Source organism: Bombina bombina, chromosome 5 (assembly GCF_027579735.1).
Source record: "Bombina bombina isolate aBomBom1 chromosome 5, aBomBom1.pri, whole genome shotgun sequence".
NCBI classification, from domain to species: Eukaryota; Metazoa; Chordata; class Amphibia; order Anura; family Bombinatoridae; genus Bombina; species Bombina bombina.
In genome coordinates this window covers 1,085,626,379-1,085,643,919 of record NC_069503.1, presented here as the reverse complement: position 1 = coordinate 1,085,643,919, position 17,541 = coordinate 1,085,626,379, and the positions used below count along the sequence as shown (strand labels likewise).

Genomic DNA, 17,541 nt, shown 5'->3' with positions numbered 1-17,541 from the left:
GAAGACTTATATTTCTTGGTGTTCTTCTCATAAATTCTCCTGGCATTCTTTTAGAATTCCTAGAATTTTACAGTTTCTTCAGGATGTTTTGGATAAAGGTTTATCTGCAAGTTCTTTGAAAGGACAAATCTCTGCTCTTTCTGTTCTTTTTCACAGAAAGATTGCCAATCTTCCTGATATTCATTGTTTTGTATAGGCTTTGGTTCGTATCAAGCCTGTCATTAAGTCAATCTCTCCTCCTTGGAGTCTTAATTTGGTTCTGAGAGCTTTACAGGCTCCTCCGTTTGAACCTATGCATTCTCTGGATATTAAATTACTTTCTTGGAAAGTTCTGTTCCTTTTGGCCATCTCTTCTGCTAGAAGAGTTTCTGAGTTATCTGCTCTTTCTTGTGAATCTCCTTTTCTGATTTTTCATCAGGATAAGGCGGTGTTGCGGACTTCATTTCAATTTTTACCTAAGGTTGTGAATTCTAACAACATTAGTAGAGAAATTGTTGTCCTTTCATTGTGTCCTAATCCTAAGACTTCTCTGGAAAGATCTTTACATTCTTTGGATGTAGTAAGAGCTTTGAAATATTATGTTGAAGCTACTAAAGATTTTAGAAAGACTTCTAGTCTATTTGCTATCTTTTCTGGTTCCAGGAAAGGTCAGAAAGCTTCTGCCATTTCTTTGGCATCTTGTTAAAGTCTTTGATTTATCATGCTTATGTGGAGTCGGGTAAATCCCCACCTCAAAGGATTACGGCTCATTCTACTAGGTCAGTTTCTACTTCCTTGGCTTTTAGGAATGAAGCTTCTGTTGATCAGATTTGCAAAGCAGCAACTTGGTCTTCTTTGCATACTTTTACTAAATTCTACCATTTTGATGTTTTCTCTTCTTCTGAAGCAGTTTTTGGTAGAAAAGTACTTCAGGCAGCTGTTTCAGTTTGATACTTCTGCTTATGATTTCAGTTTTTTTCATTATTTAGATTAAAACTTTTGATTTGGGTTGTGGATTAATTTTTCAGCGGAATTGGCTGTCTTTATTTTATCCCTCCCTCTCTAGTGACTCTTGCGTGGAAGTTCCACATCTTGGGTATCTGCTATCCCATACGTCACTAGCTCATGGACTCTTGTTAATTACATGAAAGAAAACATAATTTATGTAAGAACTTACCTGATAAATTCATTTCTTTCATATTAGCAAGAGTCCATGAGACCCACCCTTTTTGTGGTGGTTATGATTTTTTTGTATAAAGCACAATTATTCCAATTCCTTATTTTTTTATGCTTTCGCTCCTTTCTTATCACCCCACTTCTTGGCTATTCGTTAAGCTGAATTGTGGGTGTGGTGAGGGGTGTATTTATAGGCATTTTGAGGTTTGGGAAACTTTGCCCCTCCTGGTAGGAATGTATATCCCATACGTCACTAGCTCATGGACTCTTGCTAATATGAAAGAAATGAATTTATCAGGTAAGTTCTTACATAAATTATGTTATATAGGTAAAGATATATACTGTATTTTACCAAAAAACATCAGATATATGTAGAAATATGTATTTATGAAAAAATAGAACATATTCTTCTATGTGAAGAACATTGGAATTAAAATATTAATATTTCATGTCAGGTTAGCGCACTTGAGAAAATGCGAGTTAGAGCGTTAGGTCCCCCCCACACACACACTTTTTGTACTCAATTAAAGTATATGGGGGAATACGTTAACACAGCCACGATATTCTAACTTCGGCTTTTTGCACGTTGGGGTAGTGCGCAAGCAAAAACATTTCACCTTGTAATTTGTGCGCTACCCAACTCACACAAGCGGGAGTGCAAACTAACACTCCACTCGTAATTTAGCCCATTATTGCTTTTGTAGTTCTCAAAACTGTGAATTTGTGTCTGGAGAAATAACATGCCCCTTCTTCACAGCAAAAATGTTATAAAATAAACATACAGAGTTGAGAAATAGACCATAAAGGGACATAATAATGAAAGAGGTCTTTTGGGTTTCAGATACAGCATACAATTTTCAGATTTCAGATTTTTTTCTTTTATCAAATTTGTTCATTCTCTTGGTATCTTTTGTTGAAGGAGAGTAATGCTCTATTGGGTCCTAGCTGAACACTTTGGGCGAGACAGTGACAAGCAGCTAGCTCCCAGTAGTGGCATTGCTGCTTCTGAGCCTACCAATGTATGCTTTTCAACAATGGATACCAAGAGAATGAAGCAAATTAGATGACAAAAGTAAATTGAAAAGTTGTTAAAAACTGAATGTTCTTGACATGCCCCAGGGGGAAGAGGAGGAGTCTGTCCATAGAGCAGGTGTTCTCCCCTGCAGGTATTCCAGAGGCGGTTCTTTTCGCGCCAGGTAGCTCTGTGAAGAGAAAGTCTGCAGCCAGGTCTTTTGTCTACATCACCTGGGTAACTCTTCCCACAGCGTATACCACTAAAAAACGCTGAAAATACTATCTGCCCGGAGCTAGGTTCAGAAGGCTGAATGAACAAAGCTCCCAATTCAGGCTGAAAGAGACCCTTTAAAATAAAAACCCCCTCTCTCATACAGGGAGTAAGGGGTGGTCAGCCAACTCAGCTTACATTCAACCCTTGGCAGAATTTGTATCGACTCATCACCCACTCCTAAGATCACACAGCCTGCCACCAGCGTTTCCCTCCTCACCCACCGGTGCTGCGTGTGAGGAGGTGGTAAACGCAAAGAATTGTTGGGCTACTCGACCAGACTCCCCTGGCTACTCGGTAGCTGAAGACAAAAATAAAATCAACTCTCGGAGAAATCAGAAAGCCTAGCTATACTCCTGAAAAACTACTCGAGGGTCTTACCGCGGACCTGGTTCCTTGGACGCCTCCCCCACCCACTGGTGCTGCGTGTGGGGGTGGGCGGTGCGGGGATCCTTGGGAGAGACGCTGCTGGAGTTGAGCCTGAGCTCTCACGCTTGCCAGACACGCTGAAGGAGGGAGGAGCGATACGGCTATACGGAACAAGCTCAGGAAAGGTGAAAGTTCTGGAGCTGATTAGAGCGAAGTCAGGGGACGAAAGATCCTCATAGAAGGTGTGAGAACACATACACCTAAGAACGTCAAAATAGTGGGCTTGTTGATAGTCCAAAATACTAAAAATATCGCACTGCTGGTGGCCGGGACTGTGATTAACAAACCGCAAGAGGGGTGAGTGGAACATTTTTTGTGTATATCTCCTGGAATGATATAAGATATAAAGGAATCTCAGTTTAAATTCTGCAGAATAGATCAGTGTTATAGTTCATTGGGGTTAAGGACTGTAGAAATCCCCATAAAGTGCCTATAAACTATATCACTCTCATATGAATAAAGATACATTGTAATCTTACAAAACTTTACATATTCTTGAACATTTAGGCCTAGATTTGGAGTTCGGCGGTAGCCGTGAAAACCAGCGTTAGAGGCTCCTAACGCTGGTTTTGGCCGCCCGCTGGTATTTGGAGTCAGTGATTAAAGGGTCTAACGCTCACTTTTCAGCCGCGACTTTTCCATACCGCAGATCCACTTACGTCAATTGCGTATCCTATCTTTTCAATGGGATCTTCCTAACGCCGGTATTTAGAGTCGTTTCTGAAGTGAGCGTTAGAGCTCTAACGACAAAACTCCAGCCGCAGGAAAATAGCAGGAGTTAAGAGCTTTCTGGCTAACGCCGGTTCATAAAGCTCTTAACTACTGTACCCTAAAGTACACTAACACCCATAAACTACCTATGTACCCCTAAACCGAGATCCCCCCACATCGCCGCCACTCGATTTAAATTTTTAACCCCTAATCTGCCGACCGCCACCTATGTTATACTTATGTACCCCTAATCTGCTGCCCCTAACCCCGCCGACCCCTATATTATATTTCTTAACCCCTAACTTGCCCCCCACAACGTCGCCGCCAGCTACTTAAAATAATTAACCCCTAATCTTCCGACCGCAAATCGCCGCCACCTACGTTATCCCTATGTACCCCTAATCTGTTGCCCCTAACATCGCCGACCCCTATATTATATTTATTAACCCCTAATCTGCCCCCCTCAACGTCGCCGACACCTGCCTACACTTATTAACCCCTAATCTGCCGACCGGACCTCACCGCTACTATAATAAAGTTATTAACCCCTAACCCGCCTCACTAACCCTATCATAAATAGTATTAACCCCTAATCTGCCCTCCCTAACATCGCCGACACCTAACTTCAATTATTAACCCCTAATCTGCCGACCGGAGCTCACCGCTATTCTAATAAATGTATTAACCCCTAAAGCTAAGTCTAACCCTAACACTAACACCCCCCTAAGTTAAATATAATTTTTATCTAACGAAATAAATTAACTCTTATTAAATAAATGATTCCTATTTAAAGCTAAATACTTACCTGTAAAATAAACCCTAATATAGCTACAATATAAATTATAATTATATTATAGCTATTTTAGGATTAATATTTATTTTACAGGCAACTTTGTAATTATTTTAACCAGGTACAATAGCTATTAAATAGTTAAGAACTATTTAATAGTTACCTAGTTAAAATAATAACAAATTTACCTGTAAAATAAATCCTAACCTAAGTTATAATTAAACCTAACACTACCCTATCAATAAAATAATTAAATAAACTACCTACAATTACCTACAATTAACCTAACACTACACTATCAATAAATTAATTAAACACAATTCCTACAAATAAATACAATTAAATAAACTAGCTAAAGTACAAAAAATAAAAAAGAACTAAGTTACAGAAAATAAAAAAATATTTACAAACATAATAAAAATATTACAACAATTTTAAACTAATTACACCTACTCTAAGCCCCCTAATAAAATAACAAAGACCCCCAAAATAAAAAATTCCCTACCCTATTCTAAATTAAAAAAGTTACAAGCTCTTTTACCTTACCAGCCCTGAACAGGGCCCTTTGCGGGGCATGCCCCAAGAATTTCAGCTCTTTTGCCTGTAAAAGAATAAATACAATACCCCCCCCCCAACATTACAACCCACCACCCACATACCCCTAATCTAACCCAAACCCCCCTTAAATAAACCTAACACTAAGCCCCTGAAGATCTTCCTACCTTGTCTTCACCATACCAGGTTCACCGATCCGTCCTGAAGAGCTCCTCCGATGTCCTGATCCAAGCCCAAGCGGGGGCTGAAGAGGTCCATGATCCGGTCAAAGTCTTCATCCAAGCGGGGCAGAAGAGGATCTTCCATCCGATTGAAGTCATCATCCAGGCGGCATCTTCTATGGTCTTCCACCCGGAGCGAAGCGGCAGGATCCTGAAGACCTCCAGCGCGGAACATCCATCCGGACCGACGACTGAACGACGAATGACTGTTCCTTTAAGGGACGTCATCCAAGATGGTGTCCCTCGAATTCCGATTGGCTGATAGGATTCTATCAGCCAATCGGAATTAAGGTAGGAATTTTCTGATTGGCTGATGGAATCAGCCAATCAGAATCTAGTTCAATCCGATTGGCCGATCCAATCAGCCAATCAGATTGAGCTCGCATTCTATTGGCTGATCGGAACAGCCAATAGAATGCGAGCTCAATCTGATTGGCTGATCGGATCAGCCAATGGGATTGAACTTGATTCTGATTGGCTGATTCCATCAGCCAATCAGAATATTCCTACCTTAATCCCGATTGGCTGATAGAATCCTATCAGCCAATCGGAATTCGAGGGACGCCATCTTGGATGACGTCCCTTAAAGGAACAGTCATTCGTCGTTCAGTCGTCGGTCCGGATGGATGTTCCGCGCTGGAGGTCTTCAGGATCCTGCCGCTTCGCTCCGGGTGGAAGACCATAGAAGATGCCGCCTGGATGATGACTTCAATCGGATGGAAGATCCTCTTCTGCCCCGCTTGGATGAAGACTTTGACCGGATCATGGACCTCTTCAGCCCCCGCTTGGGCTTGGATCAGGACATCGGAGGAGCTCTTCAGGACGGATCGGTGAACCTGGTATGGTGAAGACAAGGTAGGAAGATCTTCAGGGGCTTAGTGTTAGGTTTATTTAAGGGGGGTTTGGGTTAGATTAGGGGTATGTGGGTGGTGGGTTGTAATGTTGGGGGGGGGGTATTGTATTTATTCTTTTACAGGCAAAAGAGCTGAAATTCTTGGGGCATGCCCCGCAAAGGGCCCTGTTCAGGGCTGGTAAGGTAAAAGAGCTTGTAACTTTTTTAATTTAGAATAGGGTAGGGAATTTTTTATTTTGGGGGGCTTTGTTATTTTATTAGGGGGCTTAGAGTAGGTGTAATTAGTTTAAAATTGTTGTAATATTTTTATTATGTTTGTAAATATTTTTTTATTTTCTGTAACTTAGTTCTTTTTTATTTTTTGTACTTTAGCTAGTTTATTTAATTGTATTTATTTGTAGGAATTGTGTTTAATTAATTTATTGATAGTGTAGTGTTAGGTTTAATTGTAGGTAATTGTAGGTATTTTATTTAATTAATTTATTGATAGGGTAGTGTTAGGTTTAATTATAACTTAGGTTAGGACTTATTTTACAGGTAATTTTGTTATTATTTTAACTAGGTAACTATTAAATAGTTCTTAACTATTTAATAGCTATTGTACCTGGTTAAAATAATTACAAAGTTGCCTGTAAAATAAATATTAATCCTAAAATAGCTATAATATAATTATAATTTATATTGTAGCTATATTAGGATTTATTTTACAGGTAAGTATTTAGCTTTAAATAGGAATAAGTTATTTAATAAGATTTAATTTATTTCGTTAGATAAAAATTATATTTAACTTAGGGGGGTGTTAGTGTTAGGGTTAGACTTAGCTTTAGGGGTTAATACATTTATTAGAATAGCGGTGAGCTCCGGTCGGCAGATTAGGGGTTAATAATTGAAGTTAGGTGTCGGCGATGTTAGGGAGGGCAGATTAGGGGTTAATACTATTTATGATAGGGTTAGTGAGGCGGGTTAGGGGTTCATAAATTTATTATAGTAGCGCTCAGGTCCGCTCGGCAGATTAGGGGTTAATAAGTGTAGGCAGGTGGAGGCGACATTGTGGGGGGCAGATTAGGGGTTAATAAATATAATATAGGGGTCGGCGATGTTAGGGGCAGCAGATTAGGGGTACATAGGGATAATGTAAGTTGCGGCGGTTTACGGAGCGGCAGATTAGGGGTTAATAATAATATGCAGGGGTCAGCGATAGCGGGGGCGGCAGAATAGGGGTTAATAAGTGTAAGGTTAGGGGTGTTTAGACTCGGGGTACATGTTTGAGTGTTAGGTGCAGACGTAGGAAGTGTTTCCCCATAGGAAACAATGGGGCTGCGTTAGGAGCTGAACGCTGCTTTTTTGCAGGTGTTAGGTTTTTTTCCAGCTCAAACAGCCCCATTGTTTCCTATGGGAGAATCGTGCACGAGCACGTTTTTGAGGCCGGCCGCGTCCGTAAGCAACTCTGGTATCGAGAGTTGCATTTGCGGAAAAAATGCTCTACGCTCCTTTTTTGGAGCCTAACGCAGCATTTGATTAAACTCTCGATACCAGAGTTAAATTTATGGTGCGGCCAGAAAAAAGCCTGCGGAGCGTTAACAGCCCTTCTACCGCCGAACTCCAAATCTAGGCCTTAAACTGCAGAAATAAGGAGAAGGCAAAAGAAGAAGAAAAGGAGAATACTCTAAATAACAGAAGAGACTTTCTCAAATTTTCTAGAGTTTTTTTTTCTTGTTTTTTTAAAATTATCTTACAATATGGATTGTTTGGTCAAATGCTTTCTATAGTAGAGGAGGTTATTGCTTAGATATAATTGTAATATTGTTTTTTTTTTTTATTGTTATCTCTGCTCTTTTTCTCTTTTCCTTTTTTTTCTTCTCTTAAAAAGAGAAAAAAGGGTATACTGGTAGATTTTCTTCCTCAGTAGCAAAATAGTCTGGGGGTTAAGGGGAAACATATATAAATGATATAAAGGATTGATCTAGCTCATAATTAATAACTCACATACTGGGGGAGGAGGGGGATGGGAAGAGGAAAAGAGCTAAATACCTGAACAAATATAAATTATCGGGAGGTCAAGACTCAGATCAGGGAAATCCCTGTAACAAGGAGGGGGGAAAAAATTAACAAAAAGCATACCACATTCTATTAAAAACTGAGAGAGTTGAAAATTTAAAATACTCTCACATAGATATTATAAATGATAAGATACTATTCTCGAATATATAAAACTGACAATTAAGAGTTCTAAAAAGGAGAACTTAAAGGTTATGTATTAACAAAATATTCCCACTGGTCGCCATTTCTTGTCGAATTAATTGATTACTTTATCACTAAAAGTGCACTTTTTTTTTCTTTTTTTTCTTTTTCTCACGATTAAATTAGTTTTTCTTTTGTTATCACAAGGGGTAACACAATACGCCTTAAAATTCACATACCACGTTCACTCTCCCCTCCTTAAAAGGAGAGGGAGAGAGGGAACCTTTTTTCCCCAAGGAAGAGAGAAGGGAAAAGAAGGAAATTTTCTTCCTTCCTTCCTTCCTTTTTTTTTTTCTTTCCCCCACTAATATTAATTGCCCCTATCTAAGGGGGGATCCCTCACATTTAATCACAGGATTCACATCCATATTCCTAATTAATGGATAAATATATCACCTCACCTATTACCACTAACAAGCACAATCAAAGCATGACGTCCAAGAGTAGGGAACGTAAGAATAAGAATACTACAGAAACCACAGCTGAGAACTTAAATGAAATCATCACATTAAAAACTCAAAAAAGTGTAGCATCACAAGAAAATCAAGAATTGGTAGCTAATATTTTAGAAGCAATTTCCCCTAAATTCGACACACTAAAAAATGAGTTGAAACATGATTTTTCTCTACTAACAACAGAAGTGAGACAATATTCTAGGAGACTCCAAGAAGTGGAGCAACGAATCTCAGATCTAGAAGACATAACAAACTCTCACATACCCCAGATTGAGGATACCCAGAGTGAAATTCTGAAATTACAAACAAAAATAGATGACTTAGAGAATAGGTCAAGAAGAAATAATCTTAGAATCATTGGATTCCCAGACCCCTTTAAGCAGGAAAATCTCATGGAAGTAATAACAACTATTTTACCCCAAATTCTTAAAATCCCAGATTCCCAGTCATCTTATTTAATTGAGAGAGTCCACAGATTGGGGAGAGCTGCTGATGGTCCTAACACTACTTCTAAACCTAGACCAATTATTGCAAAATTTTTAAACTTCCAGGATAAAATATTATATCTACAATATTTTCGCAAAAACCAACCTATCATATATAATGGCAATAAAATCTTGCTTTTTCAGGACTTCTCTATTGAGACTTCTCGGAAAAGGAGGGAGCTCTCCCCGGTCTGTGGAAAGATGCTAAAAGCAGGGTGGCAGGCTACTGTTATCTACCCTGCCAGACTTAAGGTGCTATTAGGGGGTCAAACGTTTTTTTTTTACTCAGCAGAAGAGGCGGAGAAAAAGCTAGTGGAGCAGGGGATAAACTGATGGTAATTTCCCTCTATTTCTTTGTCCTCTCTAACTATCCCCCGTATAGAAAATATGAGGGTAAGGTTCTATAACACAATGGAGAGTGTAATTCTTGAATTACAATGTAGAACAAATTATGGTTTTAATTTTTTATTATTACTATTATTACTATTTTTTTTTTATTTTTTTTATTTTTTATTTTTTTTTATTTTTATTTTTTCCTTCTCCCTCCCCTGCTTCTGTTCCTTTCTTCCTCTTTCTCCCTCTATGTCATACCTTATATCCTCTTTTTTGTCAGTCTCCGCTTCCTCCCCTCCCCCCCTCCCTTGGTCATGGGGGGGTGGGGGATGTGGACATTTATGGACAATGGTAAATGAATAATAAAATTAGAATAACATCTTGGAATATAGGGGGTATAACTTCTCCAATTAAACGAAAAACGATCTTGAACCATCTTAGGAAACTTGAGACATCTATAGCATTAGTACAGGAGACACACCTAAACAGTGAAGAATCCCTGAAATTAAGATTCTCATGGGTAGCAGAGGTAATATACGCTCCGTCACTAAAAAGAAAAAAAGGAGTTGCTATCTTATTGGGTAAAGAATTATCTTACCAAATATTAGACACAATAATAGACACAGAAAGCAGATACATAATATTAAAGATAAAAATTTCCAATATAGTATATACCATCTGTAACCTTTATGCTCCGAATGTAATAGATCAACAATTTTGGGACTCCCTCCAATCCAAAATATTACAGGTAGCAGAGGGTTATATTGTGATAGCGGGCGATTTTAATATGGCTCCCAGATACCCTTTAGATAGACTTAGACACGGTAACACACAAAGAAAAACTAAAAAAGACAACCTAGAAGCAAAACTGTATAATACTATTTGTTATAACTTGGCGGTAAGGGACGTATGGAGGGCTCAAAATCCAGATTATAAGGGATATACTTGCCACTCGAAGGCATCTAAATCTCTATCGAGAATAGATCTCTTCCTAGTAAATGATAAGTTGTATAATATAGGAATAAGGACAGCAATTATGGAGATTTGTATATCAGATCATGCCCCTATAACTCTAGATATTCCAACCCAAAAGAATCGATCAGCAGGATCACGTTTCTTTTATCCAAAATACTTATCAAACAATCAGAAATATAATAATTGGCTAAAAAATAAAATGGAAGATTTTTTTATTTAAATGAAGGTTCAGTGCCGAGTCCATCAATTATTTGGGAAACGGCGAAAGCCGTGTTAAGGGGTGATATTATATCTTATATTGCAAAAATTAAAAAAAATGCACGCCTAAAGGAAAAACAATCATTAAATTCTGTTGTGAATGCATACAATAAATATTTGATCTCCCCACTAGAGGAACATTGGAAAAAATATGTAAAATTAAAAGAGGAACGAGATACTTTTATAATCTCCCAGACAATACAAATGGAATTAAAATATCAATCAAAGTTTTACAGATACGGCAATAAATCAGGCAGACTATTGTCTAAACTAGTGAAAAACTCTAAACAGTCTAATATAATTGAATGTCTAAAGGCAAATGGGAATTGTCTCACCAAAACAGAGGAAATTTCAGAATCGTTTTCTCAATATTATAAAGACATATATACTAACTCTACATTTAAGGTAGATGCACAAGACAAATTTTGGAAAGGTATACCCATCACAAAGTGTGATAAGGAGCTTAAAGCTAAATTAAATGCACCAATAACGGAATTAGAAGTAATGCAAACAATTAAAACTTTAAAAAATGAGAAAGCCCCTGGTCCTGATGCAATCCCCAACGAATTTTATAAAAGTTTAGAAACAACAATTACTCCCCATCTAACCAAGCTTTTTAATTATTTTTTAATAGAAGAGGCTCAAATCCCATCAAATTTTGTGGAATCTTATACTACTCTAATACTTAAACCAGGAAAAAATCCACAACAAAGGGAATCATATAGACCCATAGCCTTATTAAATTCTGACTATAAGTTATTTTCTTCTATTTTAGCTAAAAGATTACAGGGAGGATTAGCCGAGATTATTCATAGTGACCAGGTGGGGGTTTTATTTAATCGTAGTTCAGCAGCCAAGATAAGACAACTTCTTCTAATTGTTGATTATTTTAACAATTCAGAAGAAAGGCTACCTTTGAGTTACCCAGACGCGGCTATTCTAGCTATCGACGCTGAAAAAGCGTTCGATAGGGTCTATCATGAACACTTAATTGATACGTTAGAACGATTTGGACTAGGGAATAAATTTATGAATCTAGTTAAAAAAGTCAATGAACAAGCATCTACAAGTCTAGTCACTAATGGATTAGTATCTGATAGAATAAGATTGAAAAAGGGGACATGGCAGGGGTGTCCGTTATCCCCTTTATTATTTGACTTGGCAATTGAGCCACTTGCTATTAAAATCAGACAACAAGTTGAGGGTATCAAAATCCTTAATAAGGAAGTTAAAGTGGCATTATATGCAGACGATTTATTGATTTATATTTCAAATACCCTAGTAAATATCCCAAAGTTGTTGGAAATAATTGAAACATTTGGCCAATTCTCAGGCTATAAAATGAACAATATGAAATCAGAACTACTATGGCTAAGAACGAAGGAAAACTCTTATATAGATAACCCCTTTAAGGTTGTGACCAAATCATTCAGATATTTGGGAATATTGATATCTATCCATCCTCAGGAATGGTACTCTTTGAATATATCACCAATTCTATTACAAGCTATAACACAGATGAGAAACTGGCAGAATCTACCTCTTTCATTAACTGGACGTATCGCATTATTAAATATGGTGATTCTGCCTAAAATCTGCTACATATTGCAAAATATTCCTATTAGATTAAAATCATATGACTTTAAGAAATTCAGCACTGCATTGCGCAAATTTATATGGCAATCCAAAAAACCCAGAATATCTTTGCAAAGATTATATCTTCCTAGACAGATGGCGGGCTTGGCAATACCTAATATATATCTTTATAACTTGTCGTTCCTAGGAAGAGTTGCAACAGATTGGATTGCGGGATCCAATCATTTCTCAGATTATGATCTAGAAGCCAGTATAATATACCCTCTTCTGCCTATATCTATACTTCATAGCGCACCCCACTTGATTCCTAAGCAAGTGAAAAATTTTAAAACTATTTATTCGATAGATGTTGCTTGGAGAAAAATAGCCATGCTTCTAGAAGTAGATATCAGTATTCCCAGATTCCAAATCTTTTTAGGGAATTCTGAATTTCAAGAGGTATCTCAATCGGTAAAATTACGATATTGGCACAACCAGGGTTTACGACTGGTTTCACAGTTCCTTAATCCAGAGACAGGTAAAATTAAATCATTTGAGGAACTGAAACTTGAATTTAACCTGAGCAATCAGGACTTTTTCACCTTTCTCCAAGCTAGACACTATACTTCACAATTAGTAAATAAGTTTCCGTGGAAATGGTCCTGGGAAGATTGGAGAATTGGGTGGCTCTAAATAGGGCAGGTCTGTTCTCCATTTCACCCTGGTACAATCTTATGAACTCATATAAAGGAAATATGAATCTAGAGAGGATAGCTCATAAATGGGCAACCCTTAGCAATACTGATATAGATAGTAACTCACATGTGGCTAGATCTATAAGATCAGCAAATGATGCTACAATTGCAGAAACTTGGAGGGAGTCCCATATAAAGTTATTATATCAAACATATTTCACTCCTGACAGAGGTTACAGATGGTACAATCTAAACTTTAATAAATGCCCAAAATGTAGCCTGCCGGCAGCAGATTTAATCCACATGATATGGAACTGCCCTAGACTTAAACAATTCTGGGGCAAGGTCGAGTATCTGTTACTTAAAATAATGAAGATCACACATCTCAAAATCTCGCTACCCATGATTATTTTTTTGTCAAACAATAATAGGGACTTCACTGACTCCAAAATAGTAAATTTAACTATCTTAGCAGCTAGAAATTTAATCTTTAGGAACTGGAAGAATAGGTTTAGCCCAACAATAGCTGAGCTCAGAAATTATCTAAAAAAACAATGCTTAATTGAACAAAAAGCAACGGATCTATCCTCAGAACGAGAAATAATAGCTTTTTTTAGCAAATGGGCAAAATTTATCAAAATATTTCCATCCCCTGAAATAGATCATTTAATTTACCCATTCAGAAATTCTGAATTGGTGCTGCTGAATGCTTGGTAGGGGGGTGCTGGGGTTCGAGGAGGGGGATAGGAGAATTGTTACTTTTATTTATAATTATTTTTTTTATTTTTTTTTTATTTTTCTTTTTGTTGTTTTTTTTGTTGTTGTTTTCGTTCTTGTTTTTGTTTTGTTTTTTGTGTTGTAGGGTCGCTTAAGCTATTTCTAGTAGATTGGTATCATGGTTGGTTTAGTAATTAATAAACTGCAATTATTAAGTAACAGAGTTAATTGAAATAAAAAAAAAAAAAAAAATGCATATAAAACTGCTCTGGTTAAGGATAACCCTTGAGAAAAGAATAGAAATTGATTATCAATAATTTAGAGCTTCTAAGAGACTAGGAAGATATAAATATTGTATGGATTAATTGCTGACAATATTCTTCTCTGGGAAAAATTGATGTAAGATTGCTCGGTTGTCTAACATAACTTACTCTTGTAGACTATTATTGTGGTTGATTAGCAATTAACTAACCGTAACTATAACTACTGAGTCAACTGAAATATACAATGTACATAAATCAGATTGATTAAGGATGATTACTGAGGAAAAGTGATTAACTGTAATTTTGAGCTTTAGTTAAGTCAAGATGAGTTAGATATAAAATTGCATGTATGTAAAAAACTATAGACAATGTTCTTCCTTGGGAAGATTGATGTAATGCTGATGTAAAATAAAAACTATATTGGAAAAAAAACTGAATGTTCTTTCTGAATCATGAAAGTTTAATTTTGACTTTACTGTCCTTTTATTGCCATTGCTCCCCTGCATATCTACGTACACACAGCAGCCCCTTACTAAGTTTCAAGAAGCTCACTGAATAGAAGATTGTTTGGAGTGGAATAGATCTGCACAAGGACCTAAGTGTGAGGAGGGAGGGGCAAGTATTACAATACAAATTAAATATGTTACTGCTTTAGTTAAATAAAACTATTTACATTTTCATTATTATGGTAATAGTTATTTTTCTTTAGTTAATCATTATTTTTCAGCTTCCAATAAAGTACAGCTGAAAAGGTAATCACATATGAATGATTAACCTATTAAACTGGAGATAGTTCATCTCCCAATAATTTCATTAATTCATTTCAATGATCTACTGTATCTATGCATATCTAATGATATATAACCAAATTTGTAATGGTCTGATATAACTGGAAAAATAATCTGAAAATGTATTCTTAAAATGAAAACCATAATTTAAATCGAACTTACTGATTAGTGATTTCAATCATATCCACCCTATTTTATATACGGTAAACTGATGTTAAATCTTACAGCCGGACTAGTTGCAGTATAACTGTTTGTGTATTTATCAAATATGCTTTTAGCTTTATGTTGAAAAGTATTTTGTACTAGAAATATTTTGGGAAATAAAAACCACTATTACATAAAACATCTGACGGTGCATCTTCCTGTTTTTCACTTAGTGTTTCTAGGTCACAGAACAATGATGTTTTTTTTATGTTTAAGAAGCTGAATTATAAAAAGGGCTTTACAATAGCACTGTTGTGATACCACGTACGGAGGAGTCTGCATACAGCTTTACTATCTCTTATATAATCTGCTTGTGACGGCCAAAGAATCGTAGCTATTTATATATTTTCGAAGATACTGAAAACTGAATTATTATTATTAAGGAAATCAAAATATAATGTGCAATAAAAACATTTCCAATGTGACTCTTTTACTAAATCTACAGATCTTATATTCTTTCCATAATGGTATACTGAGGTAGGACTCAGGAGTGTGCACGTTTCATGAGTACTATGTTGCAGTAGTGTTTGTAACAATGTTATACATGTGTTGATAAAACCTACTTTAATGACATCAAACAGATTATTTTTATAACTATTCTCTTACCATAGACGTAACCACAAAAGGGATGTCAGAGTTCTCAACTGAGAAAAGGCCCACATGTCTAGCGAGCCAATATGTCCTACAATCAGTAGTGGTCTTACTACAGGGGGGGGGGGGTCTGGTGGGGCCTTATGTCTGACCTTTCTGTGCGCCTAGATTAGTTGGTCAGGCACTCACTATGTACTAAGTCAATTAGGCCTGTGCCTAGGGCAGCACGATTTAGCTGAGGTGAAGGGGCGAAACATTTTGATGGAAATTATTAATTTAATTTCCAGTGGGGGTGTATGTATTTTCAAGGGATTTGAACAGGGTCAGTATCAGTATATAGAGGCAAAAAGTTAGTGTACAGGTAACGACAGTGAAGGTTCCGGCATTAACCAGAGGAAGCTTCGGCATCTCTCCAGAAGCCAAACTTGACAGCCAAACCTAGGGATAGCAGTAAGCATTTATAATTCAGAAAAGGAATCGCCGAATAGGTGCAGCCAGGTGAGGAAGTTGCAAACTTGTAGAGGCACACAGAACACTTGCTACGGAGAATTAGTAAAATCTCATACCTTTATTGAAGATGGATAAAACACTCACAGCAGTATGGAAACATGGCAATTACCAGGAAGTGTAGCTACTAACAGAGGGTGACATCATATGTCGCATTTCACGCCCTTCTGGCGCTTTGTCTAAATGAGATGACGCCACCCTCCGTTAGTACCTACGCTCCCAGGTAATTGCCATGTTTCCATACTGCTGTGAGTTTTTTTTTTCCATCTTCAATAAAGGTATGAGATTTTACTAATTCTCCATAGCAAGTGTTCTGTGTGCCTCTACAAGTTTGCAACTTCCTCACCTGGCTGCACCTATTAGGGGATTCCTTTTCTGCAGTATCAGTATAGTAGGCATATGTGTTTGTGGGGATATGGATTTGGCTGTGGAAAAGTGTTCTCTGGGGGCTTATCAAGCCATTTTAGCTGTTGACTTTGATAAGTAAACAATTTTTCAAATGTGTTAAGTATCAAGAATTTGGATTTTGATCAGCAAAACAGGACTGGAATCATCTGTAAAGACAGATAGAATATAACAGTGCATAACAAGAAAAATAAATCTTCATCTGTTCACTTACTTTGATAGCCTTAGCTCTACTAATCAGGCCGTCTTGTTCAGAACTTCCTATAAGTAGGTCAACCTTCTGTAATGCTCTCTGCTCCAGCAGTCTAGAGGGGGATTCTCGGATATAAAAATTGTCCACTACAGGTCCCCATGTTTGAAACGGTCCTCTTACAGCAAGAAGCTAAGAAAGAACGTGTGGTTAGAATATTAATGTCATGTAAAGGAAAATATACAAGCAAACAACATAGTTAGCATTCATTCTATCCAAAATTATTATTGTGTATATTATGTTCATTTAGGTAACATAGCGAGAACGCCATCAGAATATCATGTCTAGAAAGTGCTGATTCTTGGAATGAACCTTTATGCCTGTTCTCCACGTAACCCAAACTACGTGACAGTGCCCCACACTATTAGAGATATGTTTTCTATATCACACTATAAATCCGTAAAATCACACTACGGGGTCAATTTATCAAGCTCCCTACGGAGCTTGATGCCCCGTGTTTCTAAAGACCACTGCTCAATAACCTGTCCGCCTGCTCTGAGGCGGCGGACAGAAATTAACCCGATTGAATACGATCGGGTTGATTGACACCCCCTGCTAGCGGGCAAATCTGCAGGGGGTGGTATTGCACCAGCAAGTTCACAAGTACTTCTGGTGCAATGATTAATCAATGTGCAGTGGGCATGATACGCTACATCGTATCATGTCCGCTCGAACATTAATAAATTGACCCCTATGAGATAATAAAATCAGATTGTGCAAATCTCTTCCTGTTAAAAAAACTCAGGCTTTACTCAGTTTACCTTTTTCATATGATGACGGAATCAGTTGTATACATTATG

At 37.3% G+C, this 17,541-nt stretch overlaps 1 protein-coding gene across 1 annotated transcript in view; it reads right to left on the bottom strand.

Moving 5' to 3' along the window:
* The window catches only part of TG (thyroglobulin), a 535,242-nt gene that overhangs the window by 30,409 nt on the left and 487,292 nt on the right, over positions 1-17,541 (bottom strand). The window contains exon 43 of the mRNA XM_053715949.1: positions 16,706-16,873. Within this exon, the coding sequence (XP_053571924.1) occupies positions 16,706-16,873 (168 nt within the window). The remainder of the gene's footprint in view (positions 1-16,705; positions 16,874-17,541) is intronic.